Source organism: Pygoscelis adeliae, unplaced genomic scaffold (genome assembly GCF_000699105.1).
Source record: "Pygoscelis adeliae isolate BGI_AS28 unplaced genomic scaffold, ASM69910v1 Scaffold27, whole genome shotgun sequence".
Lineage (NCBI taxonomy): Eukaryota > Metazoa > Chordata > Aves > Sphenisciformes > Spheniscidae > Pygoscelis > Pygoscelis adeliae.
In genome coordinates this window covers 8109480-8126669 of record NW_008825410.1, presented here as the reverse complement: position 1 = coordinate 8126669, position 17190 = coordinate 8109480, and the positions used below count along the sequence as shown (strand labels likewise).

The 17190-nt window shown below is 35.8% G+C and overlaps 1 protein-coding gene across 1 annotated transcript in view; it reads right to left on the bottom strand.

The window, feature by feature from the left end:
- The window catches only part of MLLT10 (myeloid/lymphoid or mixed-lineage leukemia (trithorax homolog, Drosophila); translocated to, 10), a 134426-nt gene that overhangs the window by 72259 nt on the left and 44977 nt on the right, over positions 1-17190 (bottom strand). Inside the window, exon 8 of the mRNA XM_009330562.1 lies at positions 4876-4971. Coding sequence (XP_009328837.1) covers positions 4876-4971 — 96 coding nt within the window. The remainder of the gene's footprint in view (positions 1-4875; positions 4972-17190) is intronic.

Sequence of the window (17190 nt, the reverse complement as noted above, 5' to 3'; positions counted from 1 at the left end):
ACCGGGGGTGGGGGGGTGGGGGGGGGGTGGGTGGATTTTTTTCCTTTTAAAAGGAAATTAAGAGTTTAACGTACCTCTGCAGACTGGCCAGGGCTAGGAAGTGACAAGTAGGCATTAATTTGCATATACTGTGCAGAGATTTGGTTTGACTGCAAGCCTGAATCCTGCTCTTAGCAGATTTTGGAGAACACACATGCACATTGCAGTTCTGCTTTTGAAAATTTTCCTCCAACAGGTTATTTCTCTTTTGGAAGGTGCTATAAAGCATACTGAAATCTACATGCTTACTCAGAGTATCCTGAACACTAATATGATGCAATAGACACTCAGAAAAGTAAAATTGGTATCATTTGGTCAGTATTTTTCTCCCCAGATTATATTCCTTACTTTAAGGAATTATTTGCAACGAACTGCCCTAAAACAGATAGGCTTTGAGAATCCACAAGATATGCAATAAGATCTAAGGTAAAACTGCAGCACAAACTTTAGATTATTAAGCTAGTTGGTTCATACAACCTACCCACCCCTAAACAAACTGCTTTTCTAAAATGCTAAGTTCTAAAAGACAAAAGGCCTAACATAAATGTCACCAACAAAAAACTAATATACCATGGCAAAGTTATATTGGTTTTTTTGTTTGTTTGGGGTTTTGTTTTTTCTTTTAGATCAGGCGAGCGAGACTGGCAGGGAGCAAGGATCTGAGGATGGAGGCAGAACATCTTTGGTTATTTAATGACTGGCTTCAGCCTCTGCAGTCCTCCCTCCCGCCATCACATGCTTTTTTAAATGGAATACGCTACTCGAGGCTCCCCCTTTCACTGCTCACACTCCAATCAGTCATTTTCCTCCATTTAAGTACAAACATCCCCCAAAAAGGAGATTCCTCTGATGCTGTCACCCAACACCATTCCCTTGTTTGTTTGGGAGGACTTGACTAGCTACGTAATGAACGTTAATCCTGTTCTCAAAAATCAATCAGTATTTGCTAGTGCAATTACCAAGCTAACTCTGTGCATATCAGGGTTCCTTTATGCTTCCCATAAACCAGGTTGCAGGGTTTTTTCCAAAAAGCTCACTTTCACACTGCCAACTTGGTGCACACAGAGAGCTACTGTCATTTTACACCCCCCATATATCACTCTCTGCACCCTGAAGAGTTATACCACCTACCTGCAGCAAGTCTTAAAACTTCTGGGAAAGCTTCAGATTTACAGATTTACAATAAATCATTCTTGCTATACACAGTATGTCCCCAGGTTTGAGAAGCCTTTAGCCCCCATACAGATATATAGGCCAGTAGTCTTGCACAGAGAAGGGAAGGACCACAGAAGATAATCATCCACTAAAATGCCAGATGGTAAGGGAATGGTCCAAGCAAAAAACAAGCAACCAAAAAAAAAAAAAAAAAAAAAGAAATCAACTACCCCCCATAGCCCACAAACACCACACTACTGTAGGATAGTGATGTTCAGTCATACCGAATAGAGATTGTTCTACTTGTTTCATTCCCTTCCATATCCCACTGCAGTAGGATCTGATCACCTCCCTTGAGAAGCACAGCGGGCTGATAGGGTGAACTGAGGAGGGTTATCACCATCATCTCTACTGTTACAGATAAAATTCAGTCAGCTGTACCTTCTGTTTGCAATATCTTTTATTTGGTTACTGGCTACAATTTGAAAGCAGATACATTGACTTGTGTGTCTTTGAGTACATCAAAGTTTTGGGGTTTTAACTAAAAAAACCTCCTTAAAAAAAAAAGAAGTGTATTTTTCTGGATCTGTTAAACCATACACATTTTTAAACTTTTGATACAAGCCCAGCCTCCCAAAGTTCAAAACCTGAGACAGAAGCTTTTATCAGGACTAAACAAAGGGTTGATGGCAATTCCCAACTAAGAGGAAGGCCAGAAGAAAACCTCATCCAAAGAGGCAGAGAGAGAATTCAAGTTTGTAAGTTATTCTAGTCCCTCTTAAAACTTTCTGCATCTATGCCCGAAAAGAAAAGTGAAGTAGTTAAGAATTTCTTATTTCAAACTTCTTCAAACTTAACTGATCCAGACCAAGCAGTGTTTGCTGAGACATTACAGGGATGCACAAAACACATACTCGTAACTCAACACAACATTTGGACTGGAACCTCAGTAAAATTTCTTAGAATTAAATTTTGCAGAACAAACAAACAGGCAAGCCAAGTATACTATATCACATAATGTAAATCCACAGTTTATTCTGCAGCCTTTCATAAATATATCTTAAGAAGCCACTCATGCAGATAAAAATATGCTTTAAGGCATCATCTGCATAAATGGTCATTATCACTGTATCACAAAGGATTTCACTTGTTTAAAAAGGAAAACCAAAATTCATTTCAAGTTCCAGTACCCCCAACAGGAACAATGCAGTAGCAGAAGTGATTATATAGCATGATAAAATAATGCATTCACTGCAAAGACAGACTGCTGTGAAAAAGACATCAAGTCCATATCAGTTCTGACAACTCTGTATGAAAGGATACACAAAAGTAACATATTAACAAAATATTCTGAACCAAATATTTATCTCAGAAGAAAACAAAGCTTGTTTAATAATTAAAATTTCAAATTTTTGAGGAACACACTATGAATTTATAACCCAGAAAAGCAAATGCATGTAAACTGTGTCAAAAGGACTCAGGAAAAAAAATTAAAAGAAGGTAACTGAAGGAACTAGCCACAGAAAATCGCTTCCAAATATCCAGCAGATACTTTTTTTAAAGACATAATCACACTTAATAACTTCTTTAAAAAAAAAAAAACACACACACACAAAACACAAACAAAAAAAACCACCTGAATATCAATTTTCCTGACGGTCTGAAGCATTATAAAAAGAAGGTAGAAGATTAAGCAGATAGCTTAGATAGAAAGAAACGCAGAGTGTAGAAGGTCAAAAAAAGAAAACTAACAGGAGACATGCTGGTATTTAAATTCCACAATGAATACTTCTGTTTTAGTTTAATTCATTTATAATTTAAGTTCTAGAATTACAGAGTTTCTATTCTCTTTAGTATTTGCTATACATACATGTATAGTACAATCTTTGATTAACAGTATGGCCAACAACTCAGCAACATTTTCATTTTTTACTTGGACTAAACAGAGTTCTGCTAAAAATGGGATTTTACTCTTTTTCACCTTATTAAAGTGTACACCATTCAGTCATAAACTTTGTAGTTAGGAAAAGTCTAGGGAGGAGCAATTAGAAAATAGATTAGCAGAAAAACAGAATCCAACTGCGTCTTCAGCATTAAAAGCATATTCTAATAGCTAGGACTTAAAAATAACCAATATTTCAATATACTTTCTTTAACTTTTATACAAATATACAGCAACATCATTTTTTGTTAAAACTTTTGATGATGATTAGATAATCATAGTACAAAAGGGATTCAAGTAAGATAAGATCATAGATAGCACAAAGCCTAAACAAAAATTGTATTGTCTAAAGGAAGTTCCGACACAAGAAAATTATTTTACAGGCTATGAATTGTATGAGTTGTCTCAGAATAAGACATTTAAGATTTAATAAAATTAAATAACAGATCACATGGACCACTCAGTAGTATCCAAAGAGTTCTACAACAATTTCAATAAAAACAGTCACACTCACTGACTGCAATGTCTAATCGCTCTCAAATCAAAACAGCAAATCGGCAAATTGACTCTACCTTTTCTTTTTTTATTTTTTCTCTTATTTTCTTTTTTTTCCTTTAAATAAAGAGTTATTGGGAGTTTTGGAAAACCACTGACTAGTAAGTCTCACTTGACATAATAGTGTCAAAAAGAATACAGTAGAACCAGAAACAAGACCAGTTTATCAGAAGTGTAAGTCACAAATAATAGGATGTTAACAGGTACACATCCTCAAGTTAATACTCCTATTGTTGAGAATAAAGAAATATCCAAAGCATTCCAAAAAACCTAACTTTCTTGGTGATGATTCTTGATGTTGATACCATTAGTTACCCAGGGACTAGAGGAAGTTGGTATTTCAATTGTTTTACCCTGGCCTGACAAGGTCTTGGTGTACCATATGCAAATAGACACATTTGTTGAATATTACGTCTCAGCAACCAAACCACATAGAGTTAACACAAGTTTCGGCTAAAAACTTCTTTACTATGTACTGATGGCTAATGAATTCAAACCATGATTCCCCGATTCGGACATCAAACATTCCCACAAGAATGGGACAAATGTTTTCCAACCTTGAAGTCAGAAAACTCATTTCTCAGTACTGCTGCCCACTTTGTAATACCATCATTAGTGTTATTTTTTTGCTGGATAGCGAAAGTAATTCTTGTAGAGTACAAGAACAGTCCTTATTATTTAACCCTCTACGTTGTCCCGTAGATATTTGCTAGCACATTAACAGGTTGGAAAGACCACAGAACCTAATGGAGCACACTGCTAAAAAGGCAATGTGATATTACAAGTATATGAAGCATAAGCTGCAATTTCCTAACTACCAGCTTAAATGCTTACAGGTTCAGTGACAGCTCAGCACACACAAGTGAATTTCAAAGGACAGATTTTCTAAAACTTCTCAAATTAAACATAAGTCAACGAAATAAAACTTACTGGAGTATCAGTGGCACCTGATCGGTGCCATTAAATCACTCACTACCCAATTACAAAAAAACTAAGCCTTTCTTCATATTATAAACATCAAAGTATTTTAGGATTTTTACATTATAGGAAAAAATACCAAGTGTGTTTGATAATTATAGAATCTATGCCATTTTAGAGCTCCAGTATATACACTGGAATGATTACATCATGAAATTTCAACGTAAGTAATTGAAGTGGAAGAGGAGGAAAACACATTGACTTACTTTCTCTGTAGTTACAGTAAGAGATGGAACCAAGGATGGTGAGGACTCCGACTGCTTCTTATATTTTTGCTTGTGTTTATCTTTCTCTTTATATTTCTAGAAGTTATAAAAGAGAATATAACCTAAGTTCAGCTTCATCTTTAACAGAACCCATTTTAAGTAGCGTCAAGTGTTACCAAAATTTAAGAGAGATAGTAATAATGTCCTGTGCTACTTTAATGGAAACAACATTAATGTTTTTAAATTTTTATAATATAATTTTATAAGAGCAAATCAAGTATTTATATTTGCTTTCAAAATACACAAACTGAAATTCTTCAATGATAGCCAGCATTTACGAATCCACTGTTGTTAATATTATCCATCTTCCCAATAATCAATTAATCAACAAAAGAAAGTGGATTAAAAACAGAGACATGGCTTCTGCTTCAGAGGTCTTCCTGCATTTCTGCACCTGCACAGTTTTTTTTGTTGGGATATTACTGTAAATTAATGCAAGGTTTTAGTTTTGGCTCCCCTACTGACATCTCCATGCGTAAGAATGTGAAATTTGATTTAAGATTTCATTCCCAAAAAGGTGCATACAGTTGACATAGTAAATAAGTATCTTCCATGTTAAACTGAACAAAATATGAAAAGCTATACAAATCAAGAGCATTTTCTAAAGAGGCTGAGAATTTAAAAACAATTTTTTTTTTTTAACCATGACATGAAGCATTGGCAGTGTGAATGAAATTGTGCAAACAGAGAGAAAAATAGTATCTTAACCCAGAGCCTTTAGAGTATAACAGAAGTCTTCCATACTGATAGAAATCAATTCTTAGAGGATTACGGAATCAGATCCAAATTGTATTTGTTTAAATAATTCAGACAAATACAAGAAATACAGAGTCTGACAAAATTAACAATTCAACTTAGAATACAGGAGGAGTTCAATATTTTTACCAAGTTGATCAAAAGCAAGACTAGAGGGTCACTTTTTCCTTAGTATCATAATATGGTTTATTTCGACAGTCAATGTCAGAAGATGCAGAGAAACTGCAGGTGTGAGAGAAGGTTACTTGTAAGCTACTGGCACTCAAGTATTTTGGTTCTTTAACTATACAATTGAAGAATTTTTGTGTGCTCACACGAAACCCAGCAGAACAGTATAATCTTACGGCCATTTCCTCAGAATGAGTGCTTCAACAGAAAGCTACCAAAAAATGCGTACGTACAGATTGACACAAGGGGTTTAAAACTCCCACTGAGTCATTGAAAATACTGAGTAGCTTGAAAAGATGAGGAAGACAACTTAAAATGTGTAAGTCTGAACAGCCATACGAAAACTCAGTAACTGTTTTGAATTTTGAAAATGAACCATGGTGATCATCCTCTAATTATCAAATGATTATCCAGACCCTCAAAAGAAAACAGTTTGTTCAACAGTGACTGCACAACCACTCTCACCAAACACATGGATGAGATGTAATACGTGCATACTCTATTCAGGTATCACCAAGTGTCAGCCTTCCATTTCAGTCACAATGGAAGAAATACCAGAAACGTGTTTCGTGGAATCAGACCAAGAGAGTAGAGAGAATGGGTTCTCAAATTCTCTAATAAAGTAGAATCAGTTAATTGACAATCTAGCTGCAAAGCTGAAGGCAAAACAGATTTATCCCTACTTTATGAACTGTAAGTAGCAGCTGACTTACTTAGATTGCCTTGTCTCTAACCAGCCCCAAACCCATTTAACTCAACTTACAACCTCATTTAGCCAGGAAGTAAATACAGTTTAGCCAAAAAAATTCATAAAGTACCAAAGCTATCTTCACCAAAATATCATGCAAAAATGTACTTGCTAGAATACAATATATAAAGTCCTTTTGACTCTTGTACACTTTTTAAAACTCAAAGGAAGGTCCAAGAAAATTCTTTAAAAGGCTGATGGGGATTTCTAGGTTTTTTTTTTTAATACACTGAAGTTTCTTTTTTTTCCCCAGTGTGCCATTTGGATAGGAATATGGAGTTTTCCCTTCCGTAACAAAGTGTGCAGGTGTCATAATTAGAATAATGTACACCATAAGGTTGGATTTCAATTGTTTAAAACCTAATATAGACTTGTTGAGGGAGTTTTAGATCCAGGAGGTTGTTTTGGTTTCTTTTGGATTTTTTTTTGAGGGGGGGGTGGATTGTTTTGGTCTTTTTAGACCTGGAAAATACACATTTGAAAGAAACAAAATATGGAGAGATGGGATTCAAATGCACTGCACAGCCTCTTCAGTAATTTCTTAAATATAACAATCCCAAAGGTGCTACCCATACTGCCAGAAAACAAACAGGGATCGAGAGAAAACAGAAGCATCTACACCAAGACTGCCATGTTATCCAGTAAATCCATTGATCCAAAAGCCTTTCATCAGTGCTAGTTACCCAGCTCACTATATCATCAGTGTACATGTTTAGATAAACTTTAGTAACAATTTCACTGAACCCCAAACAAGCCTCAGGAAGGAAGTTATGAAATAGAAATCTAAGCCAAGCCACTGCCTGAGTTTCCTTAGCTTTCATCATTTTACTAGGAAATCACCCTCAAGAAATTTTTTTATTTGTAATTTCAGAGCCAAGAGGCAACGACTTTAATATGCTTTAAGATGAAACTTCACAGCAATATCAGTAAACAATAGGAAATGTTTAAATGAACATGTTTTACAGTCTCTTCTGTTGACTTTCTAGTGTTCTTTTACTTCCAGTGTTAATTTTGTCTGAAAGGCAAAGAAAAACAGCATTCTGATCAAAGGAACTGTCAGTAGGACTTCAAATTACATTCTGTAATGTACTGAAATAATTTTGATAGTAGTCTCAACAGAAAAAGATGTGTCAAGAAGAAGGAAAGAGGGATACAAGAAAGGGGGGAAAGGAGGGGGCGTAAATGACTAAGGCCCTGGAAAGAATATGTTTTAGGTTCTGTAAAGCGAAGTATCAGCAACCACATCAAATTCCTCTCCCAGATACGAAACATCAACACAAAAAGTTTGCCAAGACAGTTTACCAAGGTTACAGCTTACCACACAAGGCCAGTGGAGGGGTACCCCACCCTAAGGCCTTTTGCATACAAAGAGTTAAGGACAGCAGACCTCCTGTGGATGACATCTATATTCCCTCCTCCTTTTAGGTTATACTCCCTCACAAATAATCTCTCCTCTTTTTTTTCTTTTTCTGTTCTTTTTTTTCCTAAGGAAAGTTCAGAAGTCTTACTTCTGAATGTGAATTGAGTCCGGATGCAAGTAACATCAAAGAAGTGGAGAAAATTTCACTGCAGGAAAACCTTTGAAAGGAATGCTCAGGTTTTACACTGATAAGAATAAAAATTTCGGCAACAACCTGCTGAGATGAAGAGACTTAGCTCCCACAAAGTGACTCCTGGCAGTTGCACCCTCTTCTCACCATAAAGATGCATACAAAGCATAATAAGAGTTCTGAAATACCCACTTTTGGATCCAGAAAAGGATTAACAGAGGAACATGAATTCCCACAATATTTAACAAATGACAGCTTTCAATCAAGTCTGTCTCAAAGGACACACAAACTAGCCATCTTCCCTACAGCCAGAAAGAGAACAGTTGGCCCTTCGTGGACAGCTCACTGCATGCTTTTCACTGCATCCCATTTATATACCAGACTTAAATTTTTTAAAGATTCATAGGCACAAGTTCAAATGTTCCAAACACCTGTATTTTAAGATAGTTGCAGAGCTGGTAAATGCAATGCTACATTCTGTAAAAACAGGATTTAGCAGAAGAAACATTCCAAGGAAGAATACGTTAAAAAATACAGGGCCAACTACAAAATTGACAAAGCAAACTTCAATCTTGGTTCACAAATAGGTTAGCTCAACAGACCAGATTCAGGCAGCTCCTGAAACCTGTCTTACTGTAAGAAAAATAAGGCACGATTACCATGCAGCCATTGGGTAAGCAGCTGTAACATTATTCATCCCAGGACTTGAAGAGTCCTGATTTATGATGTAGCTAAATACCAATACAAAATACCTAGAGTTCATATGTCATGATTAATCAGTAAGCTTTATTTATCACTAGGGATCTCATTTTTGGCTTTTGTTTCTTATCTAAAAAATTATGTAATACCTTCTTAATTCCAATAGCTACATGCTGCAAGATAAGAAAACGAATATGGTGCAAGATTTCTAGAATTCTACAGCACTTTCTGTACATTGCCCTCTTGTGGGGTAGGGGCGTGGAGAAGGGAAAAAAAAGCACATTTTCATTGCTTCTATTTCTTCCACAAAGATTCAATCTACAAATTACACTGTATGATCTCACAAATACAGTTTGGTTCCAACTCCTTGGGTTTTTAGCTTATATACATGTTGTATCACTCTAAAGATCAGCACTTGCTCATTCATTTTCTTTAATCTACTTTCAGAGGAACATTTATCAGACTACTGTATGAAAGTATCATCTCATCAAAATATCAAATTAAGGACACACATACAGTTTTATCTTAGCTCTGATCCATCACCAACAGAATAAATGTTATCAAATCTATCTTTCCAGTTTGGACCTTAATGTCTGGGAAGACTGCGTAATGCAAGTGAATGATAACTTCTCCAGTACAGATGGAACGGATGAGTTCAGCTTTTCTCTAATAGCATTGTTAATTCATAACATTTCCACATGGAAGTATCATTTAACTTGTTGAAGGTATTTACACTTATTTGCAATTCATTTTTGTCTCAGGAACGCACAGCCTTCTCCAAAGAGGTTTCCACAGTACCTCATTTCATTAAACTACGTTCTGAAGTTCAGCATTTGACAGTTCACTGTCACAAAGGGAGGCGGGGAGGGGAGTTTCCTGACCCCTCTCTCACCTTTCCCACACTGCTTAGCCTGTCAGACCTCCTGTGTGCCAATTCAACTGCTAAAACAGCAGCAACAAAAACTGAAGTGGATAGTTTTCTGCTGTTTTAGTGAGCTAGAGTGAGCTAGGTTAGTTCAGTGAAGGAGCATGAGAGATGGACAGTAACAGGGACAAGAAGAGGTAGACGCAGAACAGAGGAGCAAGAGCTCACCTGCCCAGGGAAGAGGAGACTAACTTCTGTTTTGGAAGAATTAAAACACATGCACAGTGTCAGCAAGCACCAGTGCTCGGCCCTTCAGACAAAACGGCTTGGGCTGACCTTGAAGTATTCCATTTTTATCCCCTTCCGTATCACAAAAATCGTAATGCCCCCACTACCTTTGGTTGTCCCAAATTTTCAAACCTTAACAACATTTTCAAATCTATTTTCCTTAGTGACTCTTTTAAGCGAAATCATCTGAATGTCTAAATCACTAATTTTTCAGCCTTTGTTTTTGACCCCCTCAAATAATTCCAACGTATCAGAATGTTCTATTAGCACAGAGTACTCAGATTGGTGCTTTTGTCATTTATGGATTTTCTGCACTATCTTTCCATCACTGAAGCTTGTAAATCCAGAGCTGTCACCACCACAACTAACATCTTTAATAGAAAGCTGTGCATAGTTCTTGCTAATCCCCAATACAAGACCTGCTTGGCCTCTTATTTGTGACTAGTAGCTATTAGTAATATAACCATAACAATTCTGGAATGAAAGATGCCCACAGTCCACAAGTTTCAAATTCAAATCCTAATTTATCATGTTTTGACAAGAACAGCCCTAGCTCACGCATTCATCTATCTATCATTTTATACAGTATAAACCACAGCAGGAAAATTAAATGCAGTAGCAGCATTGCTACAGTCACAGTAATAAAAGGATATAGGCACAGAACAGTTTATAGGGAGAGGTGGAACACTACTGCCAGCATTATTCAAATACATACATATTCAGCTCTAAGCACAAAACTTGTTCTTAAGTACCAATCCTTCATAGAATTACCTAAAAGACTCAAAAACCTCACTTCAATACAGGGATAATGGTCAGAATTTTAACGGTCAATGGTAAAAAAACTCAAGAATCGATGATAAAAATGCCAGCCAAAGCTTCCCTTAGGTTCAAGACTAACGCACAACAACTCTTATTCAGAATAAGCTACTCTTCTTTTGATATTTAATGTTAAAATACACTTTTTCTGTTATTTACACAGTTTAATATTAATGGTTAGTGATGGATACTCAGAGCTAAACACTTGAGTAGCACTTTATAACTTCAAAAACAGTGCAAGACTAACTAAATCAAGGCAACTATTTATTGTCCATGCTCACCTTCATTTATTCCTATAAAAATTGCAAGTATTTAAAACTTTGTAATATGTATTATGTTACATACTGTGAAATGCTCCACTATCTGCAAGGTAACTTAAAGACACCCATCAAATATATGTCAAGGAACAGGCAAATAGAATGGCAAGCAAAAGGAATACATTTAATTTTCCTGGCTCAGTCAGCTTAACATTGCAGATCACCTTTAACTGCATATGGTCTACCAGCACACAAAACATTGTACGTGGTGAACAGCTTATACATACAACTTTATAAATGAGTATCAAGATTACCTTCTAGAAACTGTTACAAAGTCAACATAAAGTACTAATAATCTTGTACTAATCTAGAATCCAAAGCAAAGGAAAAGGAATATTTTAAAGCACGTTTTGCTTCTACATATCTCACAGTTATAGCTACAAAATTGAAGTGTAGGAAGATATATTGCTCAAACAGAAACAAAAAACAAGTAGTAACCTTAATGACCTATTTTTAATGTTCATGTGTCATTTAGTTTTCAAATTAAGACAAACAACATTGCATAATTTTCTCAAGCAAGAAATGTTCACGTTTCTTCAAAGTTCAGCTTACTTTTTACGCCAGTTATTCCAAAGTTACTCTCCTCTATCTCATAATGTGGCAGAGTACAAACATTGAGGAGTTAAGTAAATGATGCTACAATACACTGAACTTGTAGAAAGATTAAAATCATAATCAGACAAAAAGACTTTTCTTAAAATTTTGTAAAGATATTGATGAAACTGAAGTAAGTAATATGTAATAATAGCATAAATAAGTAAGAGTAACACCTAATAATACCTCAAGTATATCATAGCCATTTTTCAACGAAACAGAAAGTCTTTTGGTTGATCCCTGCAGACTAAGAAAGACATCCGGACTAACAATATGATTTTTCTTTAAAAAAAACACAACTCTTGTTTGATGAGCACAGTAAGAACTTACTACGGTAGAGATCTACTCAAAATTCTGATTCTCCCAGTATTGCTCTAGAGACGCCTATAAAAACCACAGTGAAGTAGTAGCTCCATGAAAGAAACAAATAAATAACAGAATTTCTTCAGATAAATGTTTGAGGATTTTGCCACCCGTGGAATGTCAGTTTTGCAGAGACAATTATCACTGCTACTAATCATTATTAGCTCATGCACAGGTTCTGCAGGGGTCAGGTTTTAAGGTTTTTTTTTTCACAGTGAAAAGCAGAAGACTAAAATGTGTACTTTGAGGGAAAAGGGACAGCTGCAGCTAATGCAGCCTTACAAAATTCTACATCTTACAGAATAGTTTTTAGGTATACCTGAGGTGGTGTGTTTGTCATTTTGATTTTACACTAATCAACTAATCCCAGGTGGCAAGCTTAATATTATTATAAGGTGCTTGTTGTGCTAAGGTACACTAAAAGCATTACTTTTTTTTCCATACTACATATGAGGTCTTACTGTAAGTTTAGAAAAATATGAGGTAATCAAATCAGTAATTCCATGATAAGCATGATAATTGAAACAGATGATCCTACTTTTCCTCTTACTAAAATAAAAGAAAATTTAAATAAAAATGAGCTTATCTGCTTATATAGTTCTTCCTGACCTCCACAAGAGATCATTTTGCTGTGCCATCTATACCAATTGGTGCCAGTTCCAGTAGATTACATGCAGTTGATTACCAGGCTGACACAGAATACAGCACAAGTTAACACAGAACTTTAGCAAGCAACAAATCAAACAAGATGCCACCTTTGCCCTTAATCCTGCAGACTTTACAGATATATATTACTGAATATACTCAGATAGAGGGTGACTGTGTAAACAAAATTTCATTAGAAAGCTACTCTGTCAGTCCTCCCAAATAACTAGACTTCCAACACAACTTGACATGAAGAGTATGTTAAAAAAGAAAAAATTACACTCCAACAAAGTCAGTAACGGTGCCCAGAAACAGAAATACTATTCATCGGCACCAACAGTAGAAGACTGCAGCATGAAGTCACCCCTTTTTGAACACCAGGGAACCCACACAAAAACTCAGTCTTAGGAAACAGGAACCAGGTTATGCAGCTCATAGATAGATATTAAAGACCATCTATAAACTGAACTACATACAGTATATACTTATTGATCAGCTTTTAGAGGCATTCTTCTTTCCCTCTGAACAGAATTTGGAAGAAGTCAACATGGATAAGCATCACCATTAGCATCCATAACACACAATTCTCATTTGAATAATATTTATCTAGCATTACTTCAATAATTAAAATTGAAGTAATTTCAAAGTGGTTGCAAAACACTTCTTCTAGTTATCTTTAGTATTCTTACAATTTTGCTTCATATGTCAAGAACAGTTGAGAGTATTAAACAGCCAAATCTATTAAACTGATTAACAAAAAACTTTAAAAAAATAATAAAAATGCAGTGGGATACTGCATTACTGAGATAAGTCTGGAGCTTTTTTCCCTAAAACGTTACACAAAAAACCCAATGTTCTAATAACATCATTAAGTTTATGAAATGAGGTAATTAACAGAGGAATGACATAATCAGAAATGCCTTTGCAATCCTGACTCTTCAGGACTAAATCAGAATTTATTTTTTTTTTTTTAAGAGAAAAAAAGGAATCCATTGCTTATGCAGCTCAATGGTAACCTAAAGAACTGCAGTCTGTTCCTATTTTTGCCACAGAATCTTATGTGATGCATGGCAGGTCAATTTTATCTTTTCACTGTCGGTTATTCAGACAGTGAGTAATACATAATGAACACTTGATCTGAGTGTTTAGGACTTGATTTGTAACAGCCCACACAGAGCATTAAAATACATTAAAAAGTATCAAGTGCCTTTCTCCCAAATGAAATTCATAGCCCTGATATATGAACGTAGGCTCCTTCACAACATATTGGGAAAGTTTGGGCAGTTCAGAATGCAGTTCACAAACCAACACACAGCTAGCCTATGGAAACTTTCAATGAACAGAGGTGTGTTTTAAATTTTCCCTTCCCATGGGCCTAACAACCAAACTCACGGCTACAGTGGAACACACTGAATGTCACACACTGCCTCAAACTCTTCTCAGATGTTCAAGTTTCTCCCCTCAAAATCAGAGAAGGTGTAACATTTCTTTAAGAACAGGACACGCAGCAAGAAGATGCCCATAATGAATTCCCTTTAGCTGGTAGCTCAGTGTTTAGAACACTTGTCCTGGCTCCTGCATTTTAGGTTCTCCTCAGACTGACACCCTCCAACTTCTGTAATAGTGCCCTGGGGCTCCTCGCCACTATTTTGTTCTTTTTGCCTCTTCAATCACCACTTCTTACACATTTGCAGTCTTCAGTCACAAGTCCATTTTTGTTTATTTTGCATCATATGAGCCAACATAGCAGAGTTTTAAATTTCCCCTTCCTGCTCAGCCCAGACCAAAGCACTTCTAGTAGAAAAGGAATTTGTGTAACTCAGCTGCTATATAGTAGTTACTTACTATGTAGTAAGTTCACATTTTTCAGAAGTCATAAACATATAATGCTAGTAAGCTTGCCTAATTTTCACGTAAGTGGCAAGAAACACTTCCTTTACACAAAGGTCAATCCCAGGCATGTTTAGTTCCTTCTTTAGTTACTTCCAAAGATAAGGCTGCCAGGAACATTAGCAAAGCAAGGTATTCTTCCACAGTCTCATGGTGGCCTAAGTTTTTCCCCAAAAAGCTTGAGGTAAACACCTGGGCCCTGAAAAAAGGGATACTATTAACAGGATGTCAAGCAACATACTACCAACCCTACCTATGAGGCACACAGCCTCATCTCTAATAATTAACACCTCTGCCATAGACACTAACAATACTCAGTGCAGCAGTAATCAGAATATAACTAAGCTATTTATTCTGTAGCTTCAAATTCCTCATTAAAATTAAATCATACCATAGGTCTGGTTTTTTAATTATTATACCCTTATATATTTGTTATCGATTTTGTAAGCACAGTATCCAGAAGAGACTAAATACATATTATGAAGGAAAACACATGCTTTCAACTCAGTTTCTGTTTACAAAAATGACAGCTACCCACATCAACATTTTCAGACCAAACTCTTCTTATTGCAGAATATTTTATATGCAAATGGATAGCTTTTGAGATCTGAGCAATAAAAATGGTTCTAATCCTCAACTCATACGGCTTCTGCTTGGCAAAAGGGAAAGATTTAAGGATGCCTAAAGATCAGATTATCCAAATTTCCAAAGAACAAAGACGAAAGACAAAGTAGAAACTAGAGTGCCCTTACTGGGAGGGGGAGACACCACTGTATCTGGGAAGAAGGAGATACACATTTACTGTAATATGACAACAATCTAGATTCCAAACGAATTTACAGAAGAAGAAAATAAGGAAAGTCACCCTAAAAAATTACCCTACTCCTCCAAGATACACCGTATATTTTATATACTATATCAAATAAGACATCACATGCAGAAGGTAATGAAATTTACCAAGAGAATGAGCCTCCAAACCACATATGGTTCATTGACTGAAGATTAGTATTTTGCAAAGCACAGGTCATTCTTTAACTATAGAACAGGTAAGATTAAAAACACCAAACAAAACATCTGTAGCCACAAGTTAGGTGATTAACAGCTTTAGGAAACTGCAACTTTTTTCACCACTTGGTGGTTTTAACTACAATAGTGTTTTGTTATTATGCAACATATAAAGCAAATTAAACTTGGTAAGTGGACATGCTATAACGTGTCATGAGAACCTCCGAATGTCAAATAACAGGTTAGTGCTTCAAACTGCATTGCTTCACTTGGTATTACAGATCATGAGATTTCCGGGTTACCATGTTTCAGTTCATGTAAGGTAGAACAAACTTTAATATCCTATTTCTAGCAAACTTCAAGTCACAGAAGAAGGCCAGGACACTTGCAAGGGCAAGCCACAACATTAACTATTTCTAGAAGATCCACATCAAAACACTTCCAGAGCAGAAGTCGAGCAGCTAGGAGAAAAAATAGCTGATACTTTGGCTGAACACGCTCTGTTAGAAAGTCCCTCCAAGTATTCCCTGAAGATTTTACAGGTATTACGACGTGAAGAAGCTATCAAAGATAGCTTTGACTATCTCCAGTCAAAGTCACTGTAAAAAAAAAAAAAAACCAAACCACCACAACAAACAAACAAAAAAAAAACCCTACACACACGTTTTTTGCACTGCTCAGACATACAAAACTGAAATTGAGCCTCATGCTCATGCCTCAAAGTTTCTTCAAATTCAGCTTCAAAGTTTTGTCAATGTGAGTAAAAATCCATGCATGTATTTTGCCAAAACATGACCTGAAATATGATAGCGGTGAAAAATTAAGCAAACTAAGAAAAAAATATGGCAAATATTGGTAAGGTTTTACCTCGCAGGTAATTCTGTAGTCTGTAATTCAAAATTGTTTTTTTCTACCAATGTGTTACTAAGAAAAAAAGATCTGCCAAAAAACCATACTTCTGTTATTTTAGTCATAAATCTAGACTTAGAGATACAATCACATAGCAATGCACACTCTCTTCTGCATTACCAGATGAAGATGGAACTATTCACCTCCACCATTAACCAGATCTAAAAACACTTTTTAGAAGATTATCCAAGAACAATGGCGACCAACATCCATCCAAAGTGGAAGTGAGCTTAAAAACCAAATCAAATATTAAGGAGATGAAGGATCTGAAGACTGATATTTGCTATTCAATTTCCTGTCACTATAAATATAACTCCTTCATATAATACACATTTGGTCAATACATTCTTTGATTTCCAATTTTATGTCATGATTTTGAGAAATGCAAAACTAAGTCTACCCACACCTGCAGAGAAGTCCATTAAGTTAGTTGTACAGGATGCATGCAGGTGAGCAGTTTTGCATGTATTCTCACAGGGCTAAAAAAGAGCCAAAGCAAATTTGCAGTATTGTGCCACTGTGTTATCACCCTGTGTTGAACTTACATGACAAATTTCCCATAGACAACTATTAACCTAGCAGTAATAAAAATGTAAAGTAATAATCATTACAAATTTAAAACTCTTTTTTAAAAATATGTGA